Source organism: Euprymna scolopes, chromosome 18 (assembly GCF_053919585.1).
Source record: "Euprymna scolopes isolate OS-2025 chromosome 18, ASM5391958v1, whole genome shotgun sequence".
Lineage (NCBI taxonomy): Eukaryota > Metazoa > Mollusca > Cephalopoda > Sepiida > Sepiolidae > Euprymna > Euprymna scolopes.
In genome coordinates this window covers 129742676-129756041 of record NC_136499.1, presented here as the reverse complement: position 1 = coordinate 129756041, position 13366 = coordinate 129742676, and the positions used below count along the sequence as shown (strand labels likewise).

At 38.9% G+C, this 13366-nt stretch overlaps 1 protein-coding gene across 1 annotated transcript in view; it reads left to right on the top strand.

Moving 5' to 3' along the window:
- Nucleotides 1-13366, top strand: part of LOC145297825 (ADP-ribosylation factor-like protein 8B) — a 140200-nt gene that overhangs the window by 89948 nt on the left and 36886 nt on the right. The window contains exon 2 of the mRNA XM_080144150.1: nt 2808-2962. Coding sequence (XP_080000276.1) covers nt 2808-2962 — 155 coding nt within the window. The remainder of the gene's footprint in view (nt 1-2807; nt 2963-13366) is intronic.

Here is a 13366-nt window from a genome sequence, read left to right as displayed (position 1 = left end):
CAAATCAGTCTGTGATTCCCTATTGCTGTTGTCTGTATCTCCTACAAGAAAATTTATTTAGTTTTGTGGACATCTTAGTTTAATCACCAATCTCGTTTTAATTTAAAAATAAATAAATAAAAGTGTGTTTATATGGTATTCATGTTCGTGCTTTGCTGTTAAAGGAGGATCAGGAGTTGAAGAATCTGACATAAGCAGCCAATCCTTTTGTTTGGATTTCAAACCAAAAGTACAGGGTGGAACGATAAAATTGTCGCCCCCCCCTCCTAAAAAAAAAAAAACAACACTACAGTTTTATTTTAAAACTTTTATTGAAAAATCATATCAAGTAACTTGATTATGTAGTAGAGCTGACATCTAGTTAATGTTGCCGCCTTCAGCCTCAATCACCGTCTTAAACTCTGGAACTGGGAGCATACCTTTTCCACAAGGGCGTGCAGGAGCTTGGCAAATACTCGGCAGATTGGTTTTATGGGAGGTCATGTTGATGATGTTCTCAAACGAAGTAGTCCCACGGCTTGAAGTCGGTGGAGAAGGAGGATAGCACTCCTTCTGAAGCCAAATCTGGGTCTCTATGGATTTTTGGGCCAAAGCCGAGTCCTGCTGCCACACCCAAGTTTTGCCAGTGGCCACCTGATTGCACCAGGAGATCACCATACTCTTCTGCACATCCAGGTAAACTTTGGTGTTGATTTGAAGATGACTTCGAAGATGTGAGGTGGCATGATGTGGTCCTCACTTGAAACCACACGAAAGACTATAACTGTGGGTCGTTTGATGTGTTGAGCCGTTCGGATTTGAATTTGAGTGTTGGCAATGGTCCTGTTGTCGTAACTTGGATAGATAGAGAGCATGAGTTGTACAGCAGCACATCTCCGATCTCGCTCGTTGAATATTGTGTCACTTTTAGACATGATAGAAGGCTCCTCCTATCACTCTTCGGAGTAGATGGTCTGCAACAAAAAGAGAACCGGTTTTCATCAAACAGAAATGGAATCATGTCGTTTTTTTCGAGGGCAACAATTTTATCATTCAACCCTGTACTGTCTTATGGCGCGCGCACACACACACACATATTTATATATATATATATATATATATATATATATGTGTATTATGTTTATAGAAAATATACTTATTCAATTATATTTCACTTTTTATTTATATCAATCCTTTAATTTATGAATAACTACAGAGCATATATAAATAAATGACAAAAAGTCTATCTTCCAAATTTCCAGATGTTGACCATCTTACCGTTTATTTCGTAAGCATATTAAAATGTTAAAAAATATATTTGTGTAAATTACACAACTGCAATCCTTTTTCCGCTGAGATCACCTAGATAACTAATTTAACTCCAATGAAAAATCTTGACAAAACTCAGTTGCAGTTGTGTCGTATGATTGTTTATAGAAATCGCTATCTAGTCTTGAGCACTTCTGAAAAACTATTGAGTTGAGGTTCATTTAAGAAACACATTAGAACAAGTATGTATTATATACTGTGTGTGTGTGCATATATATATTATATGTATATGTGTGTATATGTGTATGTATATATGTATATGTGTGTATATATATGTATATGTGTGTATATATATGTATGTGTGTATATATATGTATGTGTGTATATATATGTATATGTATGTGTGTGTATATATATGTATATGTATGTGTGTATATATATGTATATGTATGTGTGTATATATATGTATATGTATGTGTGTATATATACGTATATGTATGTGTGTATATATACGTATATGTATGTGTGTATATATACGTATATGTATGTGTGTATATATATGTATATGTATGTGTGTATATATATGTATATGTATGTGTGTATATATATGTATATGTATGTGTGTATATATATGTATATGTATGTGTGTATATATATATATATATATATATATAATGTGTTTGTATACAAATTAATGACAAAAGTCCATATTCCAAATTTCAAGATGTTGACCATCTTACCGTTTATTTCTTTAAGTAAGTTGACATGCGCAATTACTTAAAGTAATAAATTGTAAGATGGTCAACATCTTGAAAACTGGGAATATAGACTTTTGTCATTTATTTGTTATATGCTCTGTAATTAGATCATGCTTCATAAATAAAAGGATTGGTATAAATAAACCGTTGCGAGAACCTGGGCGAAGAAACTTGTGCGTTGCCCAAGCGGCACGAGTGGAACTTGACCAGAGTCGGTAGAACCCAAGGAAAGACAAGGTCGATGCATTGGTACCGACTCTGGCTGCAGGAGATGGCCGTTGGCTCATAAGAAGCTCATCCGACCTTTGATAGGTCTTGCTTTTGGTCCTGCTGGGTGTCCCCACACCCTCCTCACCCAGGTTACCCCGGGTGGGGGAGCCAGTTTAGTCGCCGACGACCCGACCATGAGGCAGCTAGGACTGGGTTACATGGTATAAATAAAAGGTGAAATATAATTGAACATATTTCCACACACACACATATACATACTTTTAACATTGTATTGTGTCAGTGTGGTCTGAGGGAAGTTCCATATGATATTTCGGGAAAATTTTCCTTCTTCACATATGTTTAACTTTAGTTTCAGAGTAATTGAAATGGAGCTGGAATTTTTTATTTTGTTTTAAATTTAATAATGTCGGTGTTAATCTGTTTTGTTTTATTTTTTGTTTTGTTTTTTACTTTAACTAAATTACATTATTTGCATTTTTAACTTTAATGATTTTTGTTTTTATTGGTCTGACTTTTATTTATTTTTTTCCCATCCAATCTGAGCGTTTGTTTTTGTTTCTCTCTTTTCAGTCAGGCCAGTTTAGTGAGGACATGATTCCAACGGTGGGATTCAACATGCGAAAGATTACAAAGGGCAACGTAACCATTAAGCTATGGGATATTGGTGGCCAGCCCAGGTTTCGTAGCATGTGGGAACGATATTGCCGAGGTGTCAATGCGATTGTGTAAGTCAGTTTCTTGTTTTCGTAATTCTTTTTTCTAGGATTCTAAAACTTTGTTTACATGTTAACTTAAAATCTAAATACACCTTTGTATATTTGTGATATTAAGGACATCTCTCCCCCACCCCACAAAATGTTAGGAAAAAAAAATAGTTCTTCTGCAAAAATATAGCATAGTTAATCAAGATGTGGTGGTTACTGGAACAAAGGATTGTACATATTTAAAGTGTTATGAGTGAGAGTTACTTTTGCGACAGTTTACAGCTTACGAACATGAGTTTATTATAAATGCTGTTTAGCTACCGTTTATAAATCTATTAAAATTGACTTCGGATGAGTGCTTTATGTCAAACGGATGGATGAATACGGTTAAATTTAAATACTAATCAGTATTAATCCCTAACTGTGCATGGAACAGATACTATAATACTTAGTTAGCTGCACCTTATTATAGAAAATGTCTGTAGAAAATTTCAGTTAGATTGGCCCAGTAGTTTCTAAGAAAAAGTGGAATGGACAGACAGTTGACCTAAAATCTGAATGCATTTGTCTGTTGATGTTTTTTATTTTTATTTTTTTTATTACATTTTCACCCCAAACAAGGCAAATTGCCACTTTGGTGTAGGGGGCTACTATCAGGGGCAACAACTACTGGGGTACTATGTAGGGATTTGGGCAGCAAGATGTCGGTTCACGTTAGACTTGAACTTCTGCACGTCAGTACTGTTGGGGAAGCAGGGACCTGGAATGGAATTCCAAAGTCTAGCAGTTCTTGGGAAGAAACTACTGGAGTAGAAAGATCTTTTACATCTAGTGATCTCTACAGTATGGGGGTGGGATTTAGCAGCCTGTCGGGTTTATCGAGGGTGCTCACGTCGTGGGGGCACAAGTGCTTGCAGTTCGTCAGAGCATTCACCACTAAAATACTTGTAGAACAGGCAGAGGGATGCAACATTTCGTCAATGGGACAGAGACTAAAGCTTAGATGCCAGTTCAGGGCCTATCAGGTTTGCGACTCTCTTTTGAACCTTGTCAAGGAGCGAGAGACTAGTAGCAGATGCACCAGCCCAAATGTGAAAGCAATACTCCATACATGGGCGAATGGTGGCCTTATAGAGGTACAGGATACTTTCGGGTGTTAGTAGTTGTCTAGCACGGTAGAGAGAGCCCACCTTTCTTGCAGCGTCCCTGGCAATGCCTTCAATGTAATTGTTCCAACTCATGTTTCCTGTGAACGTTAGGCCACGGAGTTTGAAAGATGTACTCTCAGATTGAGTCGTTGGCCATTGCTATAGGTGGTAGAGAGGGTTTCTTGTAATTATTGAATGAAACTAGTTTAGTCTTGGCGGCATTGAACGTGACCAACCATTTTTGTCCCCTTTCCACTATAGATTGGAGGTCTTCCTCTAGTGTTTCTGCCATTTCTTTAGAAATGTGTTCATTCGTCTTAAGTCTGACAAGTGTAATTAAATTTTTTTTTATTTTGTTTTTGCTGGGGATGGGACATCCTACCAGATGCTGGACATTCAATCACTATCTCAGACGTTCCAACTAAAGATATCTTTCTAAAATTCTCACCCTCTCTTTAAGCACAAATGTTTGTTGCCAGGTAGTTTTTATTCTTTCTTGTGAATCTGGTTGAACAGAATTGGGCAGAGGGCGTCAAAATTTAGATGTTTTGTTTTTGTTTTATTTTTTTTTTATGATTGCCAGAGAATGCAAGAGAAAGAATGATCAAGAAAGGAGGTGATAAGGAGAGGGAAAATTTATAAAGACAGATGTTACACACACATTTTAACACTTCTATTTCGTTGCCTATAACCTTCCCGGGCAATGCCAGGTGTCCATGCTAGTTTTTCCATATAACCCACCTGATTTCCTATATCAGTGATTCCCAATCTTTCAAATATGGCGACCCCCCCCCTTTTTAGAACAAGCAATGAGGAAAAAAACATCATTCATACAACAAACTGCTGTATATTTCGATTATTGAATTATAGATTATTTACTGGTGAAATAACTATTCTGTAATTCGTGATTCAATTGGTGATCTCATGGCATTGGTGCTGCAACCCACAGGTTGGAAACTGCTGTCCTATATGATCTCCAAGTTGTTTTTTTTTTTTACACACAGGCATCCCCACATTATCAAGGCCAAGAGGCCACTCGAGGATAAGGGTTAAAGAGTGTACAGTAGAAATTGGACAATATAGTAATCGTTAGTAATGAAAATTCAGTAAATTTGTTAACTTATATGGAACGGCTCATCAAGAACTTATTTACGTTAGACTTGAAGACAACCATATTGTAGTCAGCCGGAAAGCAGGAAAACGGAAGACAATTCCACGGGCGTGCAGTTCTAAGAAAGAACTACGTTTAGGTTTAGGCACAGATAAAGAGTGGGGGGAATTATTGATAGTGTTTTCAGCTAGACGGGTGTTTCTTGTGAAAGTTTGGCGAGGGGGGACCATAGTTAAAGGATTTATAAAAACAAGGTAATTATCGACAGTTGCTTTGTCAGATCTTGCTTGTGTGACATCATTTTTTAGTGAGTGGGCCTAGTATTACGAAGGTCACATCTAAACCATATAAAAGGTTGATTTTATTCTAATCTAAACTATATAAAAAAAATTTGTTTCTACAGGGTGAATCACGGGAAACGGATGTTTTTAAGAAAAACAAAACTCTACAAATATTTCAACAAAAATTTTATAATGTACCTTCCTCACTCCCTATCTCATACTTAAGGAGAGCAAGGAGCATTTTAAAAACATCCGTTTCCTGTGATTCATCCTGTATATTATCAAACTAATTGGATACACACATATATATTAAGGGCATTCCAAAAGTAATGTCTCCTATTTTTTTATTCTGCTCGAATGGATCAGAGGGGATTGCAAATTGCATTGTTATGATGACTGAACTTGTGCATTTATGACCTAAAATTTTCATCTCTCTGTTGTAGATATAAAGGGTGTGAGACTCTAAAGAAAGAAACTCCTGCCATGGACGTATGTCAGAAGCAGAGATACATCATTGAATTCCTAGCAAAATGCATTGGGAATGGCAATGACTATGTCAAAAAATAAATACTAGCGCACAAACGGTTGCTCATTTAAAGGGTACAACTCTCATTTTTGTAGCTCTGCAATTTTAAAAGGGGGGGGTGCTTTATTTTTTAAACATATGGGTCTCTTTTGTTTCTCATTTCTTTTGTAGTTGCTTTATTTTCATCCGACTTCATTGTGGTTGCTATGGAAATAAGTTTCTTTTGTGTAAAAAAGACACACAATGTTCACTGAGTTATCTTTAAGGTTTTATTTTTCGACTCTGAAGAGGGAGAGAGGCTAAAATTTTAACTGATTAATTAGTTAACTGAACTGAATCATCTTTCTATCGATCCGGTAAATATCTCACTGCTGATGCTATTCTCTATCTATATAAGAGCCAGGTACATCCAAAGATGGAATACTGTTGCCACATCTGGGCAGGAGCTGCTAGAAAGAACTTGTCCTGCCTTGATAGAGTTCAAAATAGACTTCGTAGCCTCGTAGGAGATGTCCTTTTCTCTTCGCTGCAACCTCTATCTCACAGAAGAGATGTTGCGAGTTTGTCTCTGATGTATCGTTATTTTCATGGAAAGTGTTCGACTGAGCTTCAATCTATGGTCCCCCCTCGCCAAACTTTCACAAGAAACACTCGTCTAGCTGTAAACACTATCAATAATTCCCCCCACTCTTTATCTGTGCCTAAACCTAAACGTAGATTCCATGAACAAAGCTTCTTTCTTAGAACTGCACGCCTGTGGAATTGTCTTCCGTTTTCCTGCTTTCCGGCTGACTACAATATGGTTGTGTTCAAGTCTAAAGTAAATAAGTTCTTGATGAGCCGTTCCATATAAGTTATCAAATTTACCAAATTTTCATTACTAATGATTACTATATTGTCCAATTTCTACTGTACACTCTTGAACCCTTATCCTTGAGTGGCCTCTTGGCCTTGATAATGTGGTGATGCCTATGTAAAAAAAAAAAAAAAAAAAAAAATATACAGATCGCAACATCAAAATAACATTTTGCTTCTTACAGCATTAACAGCGGTATATTTTGTACACGCTTCCGGACAAATTTTCATTATAAACTGTCTTTGTCATACGGCTTCCACAGACAGACTGGTTTGTAAGTCTTTTCCTCTCAGCTTGAAAAACATGATGTCACTTGTCATCTCGATTTTTTTTTTTTTTTTTTTTCTTTTTTTTACAAAGGTGTCAACACTTTAGGCCCAGAAGCCACTCGAGGATAAGGGTTAATGAGTGTACAGTAGTCCATGGGAAAATATATTAACCGTTAGTAGTGGAAATTTGTTAAATTAGATTATTTAAGGGGACGGCTCTTCAAGAACCATATTGTAGTCAGCTGGAAAGCAGAACAAAGTTCCACAGGGTGTGATTCTAAGAAACTTTGTTCATGGAATCTACGTCTAGGTTTAGGGAAAGATAAAGAGTGGGGGAAATTATTGATAGTGGTGTTAGCTAGTTGAGTGTTGACCTTACATGTCAGTTATGGTTGATTCAATTCTGGGAATGATTCAGTTTTGTCGATTCAAGTTATTATGATGTGCACTCAGTGTGACCCTTGCCAAAATCCACACTAGCTAACTTAATCGCTATTAATGCATAGTCCCTAATATATATATCAATTTTATTGTTTTCTCCAGTTTTGTTGTGACAGCATTCACCCTTTTCTGATGAAGCCGGCATTTTTTTTTTGTTTTCGATTTCACATCTCCAACCATAGCAGTTGCACCTACTTCGTCTTTCAAAGGAAAGAGGAAGTGGGTGACCACGGTGAATCTCTGTACCATGACAAGGACGCACTGTGGTTTAGAATAAAATGGCACAAGACAGTTAACTGATTGCATTTCTTCCGTCAAAGATTTGTTTAACATACAAGCTCAGCCAAGTACCCCGCCTTATGGTTGCCCCTCTCCCAAGTCTATAGCTGCCCACCAATACTCTTATGTCGCCCATGCAGACAGGTAGAGGAGGATTACATTGTGAATTAATTCTTCTCATGAATCGCAATCTGCATGCGTGGGATATCAAAACTGCAGAAACATGAATTGCATCCATTGAATTCTAATATTCTGCTTGTTTCTTACATAGTTCGTTACATTTTGAAATATAATTTTTGAATGTTAAACTGATTCAGAATAAGTTAAATTTGCGAAATTTGACTTTAAAAAAAAAAAAGCCAATCTAGCAACCTTGAACAAAATTATGAGTGACTTCCTGTTGGTGTAGCCTCGTTTTCAAATATCATTGTAATAATATACGATCGTTATGATGTGAGAAAGTAACTTGTAATTGTGACATGCAATGCTTCTTCACCGAAGAAAGAAGGCCATGAAACCTTACATTAAAAAAGGGAATATTTCAAAGAAACAGGGCAAAAATGAACAGTGTCTGGACTGAATGAATGAATTGAAGATTTTCTCTTACAATGTCATTTTATTATTTGTATTGAACTATGTAGCACAATATTACTTTCCGAGTATTTTTTAGTATTTATTAATCTCTTTTGGGTCAGTTTTATGTTCAAAATATAATGGCCACTATTTTCTTAGAAATGATAGTAAACTAATATTTGCTGTGTGTTATTGGTTTTTCTGTTCAATAAAATTTTTTTTGCAAAAATATCAGAAAAATATCGGCTTTATCAAAACTTATTTGTTGATTCAATATATTTCTCACTCTGTGGAATTTCCACGGGTCTTACTAGTGATAAATATTATGAGAGGATTTAAAATCTCATCCTCTCACCTTAAAATAACAACTAATCCAGAAAGCCATCCAAAAAATGAAGCTCCACCATCTGGGAATCTTTACAGTGAAGAGGTGGGATTTTGCTGATAATTTAATAGTTTAATAATTCAATAATTACAAGAAACCTACTCAACCACCAATAGCTATTGTTACTGATACATTACCTGAAAATATTTCATGCAAACTCCTCGGCTTAAAATTCACAGAGAACATGAGTTGGAGCAGATACATCGTGAGCATTGCTGTGGCTGCTGCAAAGAAGGTGGGCTCTCTCTACCATGCTAAGAAATTGCTTACACCTGAAAGTGTCCTGTACCTCTACGAGGCCACCATTCACCCATGTATGGAATATTGTTGTCACATTTGGGCTGGTGCATCTGCTACTAGTCTCTCCCTCCTGGACAAGGTTCAAAAGAGTCGCCAACCTGATAGGTCCTAAACATTTTTTTTTTTTTAATTTTTTTTTTTTATTACATTTTCACCCCAAACAAGGCAAATTGCCACTTTGGTGTAGGGGGCTACTATCAGGGGCAACAACTACTGGGGTACTATGTAGGGATTTGGGCAGCAAGATGTCGGTTCACGTTACACTTGAACTTCTGCACGTCAGTACTGTTGAGGAAGCAGGGACCTGGAATGGAATTCCAGAGTCTAACGGTTCTGGGGAAGAAACTATTGGAGTAAAAAGATCTTTTACATCTAGGGATCTCTACAGTGTGGGGGTGGGATTTAGCAGCCTGTCGGGTTTGTCGAGGGTGCTCACGTCGTGGGGGCACAAGTGATTGCAATTCGTCAGAGCATTCACCACTAAAATACTTGTAGAAAAGGCAGAGGGATGCAACATTTCGTCGATAGGACAGAGGCTGAAGCTTAGATGCCAGTTCAGGGCCTATCAGGTTTGCGACTCTCTTTTGAACCTTGTCAAGGAGCGAGAGACTAGTGGCAGATGCACCAGCCCAGATGTGACAGCAATACTCCATACATGGGCGAATGGTGGCCTTATAGAGGTACAGGATACTTTCGGGTGTTAGTAGTTTTCTAGCATGGTAGAGAGAGCCCACCTTTCTTGCAGCGTCCCTGGCAATGCCTTCAATGTAATTGTTCCAACTCATGTTTCCTGTGAACATTAGGCCAAGGAGTTTGAAAGATGTACTCTCAGATAAAGAGTCGTTGGCCATTGCTATAGGTGTTAGAGAGGGTTTCTTGTAATTATTGAATGAAACAAGTTTAGTCTTGGCAGCATTGAACGCGACCAACCACTTTTGTTCCCATTCGACCACAGATTGGAGGTCTTCCTCTAGTGTTTCTGCCATTTCTTTAGAAATGTGTTCATTCGTCTTCCTGTCGTGCCTGCCATAGAGTGTAGTGTCATCAGCATATATACCCATCTCAGAGGCAATTTTGTCGGGGAGGTCATTTATGAATATCAGGAACAATAGAGGTCCAAGGATAGAACCCTGGGGCACCCCCGCATTTATATCATATTGTTTAGATGTATGACCGTCGAGGACCACCTGGATTTTTCTCTTATCTAAGAAGGATTTAATTATGTTAAGTATTCTACCAGTGATACCGTATGATCTAATTTTCCTGAGGAGACCCTCATGCCATACCCTGTCAAAAGCCTTAGATATATCTAGAGCTACTGATCTGCCCTCCCCCGCTTTGTCCAGTGAATGGTATATACGTTCAGAGATCACAGTTAGGATGTCTGCTGTGGAACGGGCTTGTCTAAATCCATATTGCTTGTCAGTCAGAAGTTTAGCATCTGTAAGATGATGGACTAGAGCATGGTTAATTAAGGTCTCAAATATTTTGGCAAAATGTGGGAGGAGGCTAATGGGGCGATAATTTGATGGGTCAGTTCTTTCGCCAGAATTCTTGAATACTGGTACAACAGAAGCAGTTTTCCAACAGCCTGGAAAGCAAGCTTCATTAAGGCATTTGTTGTAGAGTTTGGAGAGAACTGGAGCTACTTCGGCTGAGCACTTTTTTAATAGCACAGCTGGGATAAGATCAGGTCCACATGCTTTTGAAGTGTCATGGTTTTTTATGATAGCATGCACCTGAGCAGGGGTGGTTTTCAGATCGTCTAGCATGGCGTCTGTCTGCATAGGAAATTGAGGTAGGGGGTGGTTGGAAGGGTCCAGTGTGGAGTTTGAGGCAAACTGACTGGCAAGCATGTTAGCCTTGTCGGTTGATGAGGAGACAACCTCGTCATTGTTGGTTAGTGGGGGAATTGTTGATTGCCCATTATTTACTACACTGTTGTAGATTTTCCAGAAGTCTCGAGTTCCTAGTTTTTGTGCTTCGATGCGCTTTTTAGTGGTTTCCGTAAATTCTCTCTTAGCTGTCGCTATTTCTTTCTTAACGTCATTTCTAGCCTCTATATACTTCAGTCTGTTTGAACTGGACTTATGTCGGTTAAACCTACGGTATGCATGCTGCTTTTGAGCAATGGCAGTTGCACAAGTCGACGTAAACCATTGGGGAGAGTGGGGCTTACTATAAAATTTCCGCATGGGAACATGCGCTTCGATTGCAGTTTTGAACCAGTCAGTGGTCTCGGTTGCACACTGTTCAGCAGGAAAAGAAAAAATACTTCTCCATGGGGAATCTCTAATTAGTTCCCTGATGGCTTCCCAGTCAGCGTTTTTATAATATCTCGTTGTTTTGAGCACTGGCTCTTCAGTTTTGGCTCTAGAGTTTAGGGCGATTTCAACCATTATCACTGCATAATCAGCGTTCCCAAGTGGGCTGTGGGCCTTCGTTATGCAGTCATCGGGAACTGTGGTCAAAAACAGATCTAGAAGTGATGCATATTGTTCTTCCTGGTCAGGGAAACAGGTTGGAAACGTAACAATTTGTGATAGGGAGTGAGATATAGTGAAGCTATGAGTTGTGCTGCCCGCTGCGTCTGTGTAAGTAGAGAATCCAAGCCAGTTTTTGTGGTGGACATTAAAGTCACCAAATACATGTATTTGTGCGCTAGTGTCGAGGGACAGTGCCGTGTCTATGCTGTCAGAGACTTTGTTTATTATGGTGCAGTTCTGAGTCGAGGGAGAGCGGTAGAGAAAATAATAGTAGCTAATATTGTGTTGCATGTTTAGTCTAAAGCACATAAAGGCTTGATCATCTGTTTCTAGGTTTGTTTCTCTAGTCAGGGGGAGGGTATTACGAATGTAAACTCCAAGTCCATGCATGTGTCTGTCAGAGTCCTTACGGCAGAGTGGGAGATATCCAGGCATATTAAAGTGGTTACAGAGGATGGAGGAGTGTAGGTTAGTCTCACTTGGTGCTAAGATATCCGGGGTATTTGTTAAGAGAAATGCTTCAACATCAGCTAAATTAGTTCTAAGCCCACGGATATTTGTGAATGCGAGCCTCAAGGGAGGAGGCAAGCTGAATTTGTTTGTCCCTAGTCCTGGTTTAAGCTTATTTTTAGATTGTACTGTCGTCATATTTTTTTTAAAGAGTTTCGGTTTAGGTAAGGGGGAGCTAAACAAGAGGTTATGCAGAGCTTCAGACATGCATCACAAGTAGACCATCAGCTGACCTTTCTCCAATTAGGATTGTGGCCTCAGGAAAGCCCACCAGGGATGAGTACAGGGTCCCTTTCCATGCGCGTCATGGCACTACAAACAACCCGATATTATTCAACTGTTGATGGAGCAGCCGCTCTAAGCGCTACCAAAGAGTTAGGGAACCTGTACTACCAGTCGGGAACAGCAGCCAGGAACTGTCAATCCGGTACCCTCAACCCATTAGAAGAAGGTCAACCCAATCTAATTGCTCAGGCATATCTCATATTCAAGCACTCCCAAATGTTCAGTTTTAGGGGTGGGGCGTGCTGGGAATGGGGAAAAACGGCGTTCGTTACCCTAGCCAGGAAACAAGATCTACCGCTGGGTGTTTCTGTCGAATCACTGAGATAGTGTCTCTACGCTTGACTAATAGGCAAAGAAGGAGTATGGAGAGTGTCATCTAAGCTTCAACCTCCGTCCCATCAACGAAATGTTGCATCCCTCTGCCTGTTTTACAAGTATTTTAATGGTGAATACTCCGAACTACAAGCCCTTGTGCCCCCTCGACCTAAATACACCCAACAAACTTGACAAGCAGCAAAGTCCCACCCCTACACAGTGGAGATCCCTAGATGTAAGAAAATCTTTTACTCTAATAGCTTCTTCCCCAGAACTGCAAGACTTTGGAATTCCTTTCTGGGCTCCTGCTTCCTCAACTGTACTGACATGCAGAAGTTCAAGTGTAATGTAAACAGGCATATTGCTGCTCAACTCCCTACATAGTATCCCTGCAACTTATGTCCCAGATAGTAGCTCCCTACATCAAAGTGGCACTGTGCCTTGAAAATGTAATAATAAAAAAAGTTGGACGGAGTTGGCCGTATTTATGTCACGATGGTATAAGCGTAAAATGTCTGTCAGAACATATTCCTTGTAAAAAAAAAAAACAGTGAAGGGATCAACATGGCGACAGGCTGGAACGATGTGAACCCTGTACGATCACACGTGTTCTCTTTCGCTAGACAACAATTGCCAACCCATACACTGCAATGTGGATTT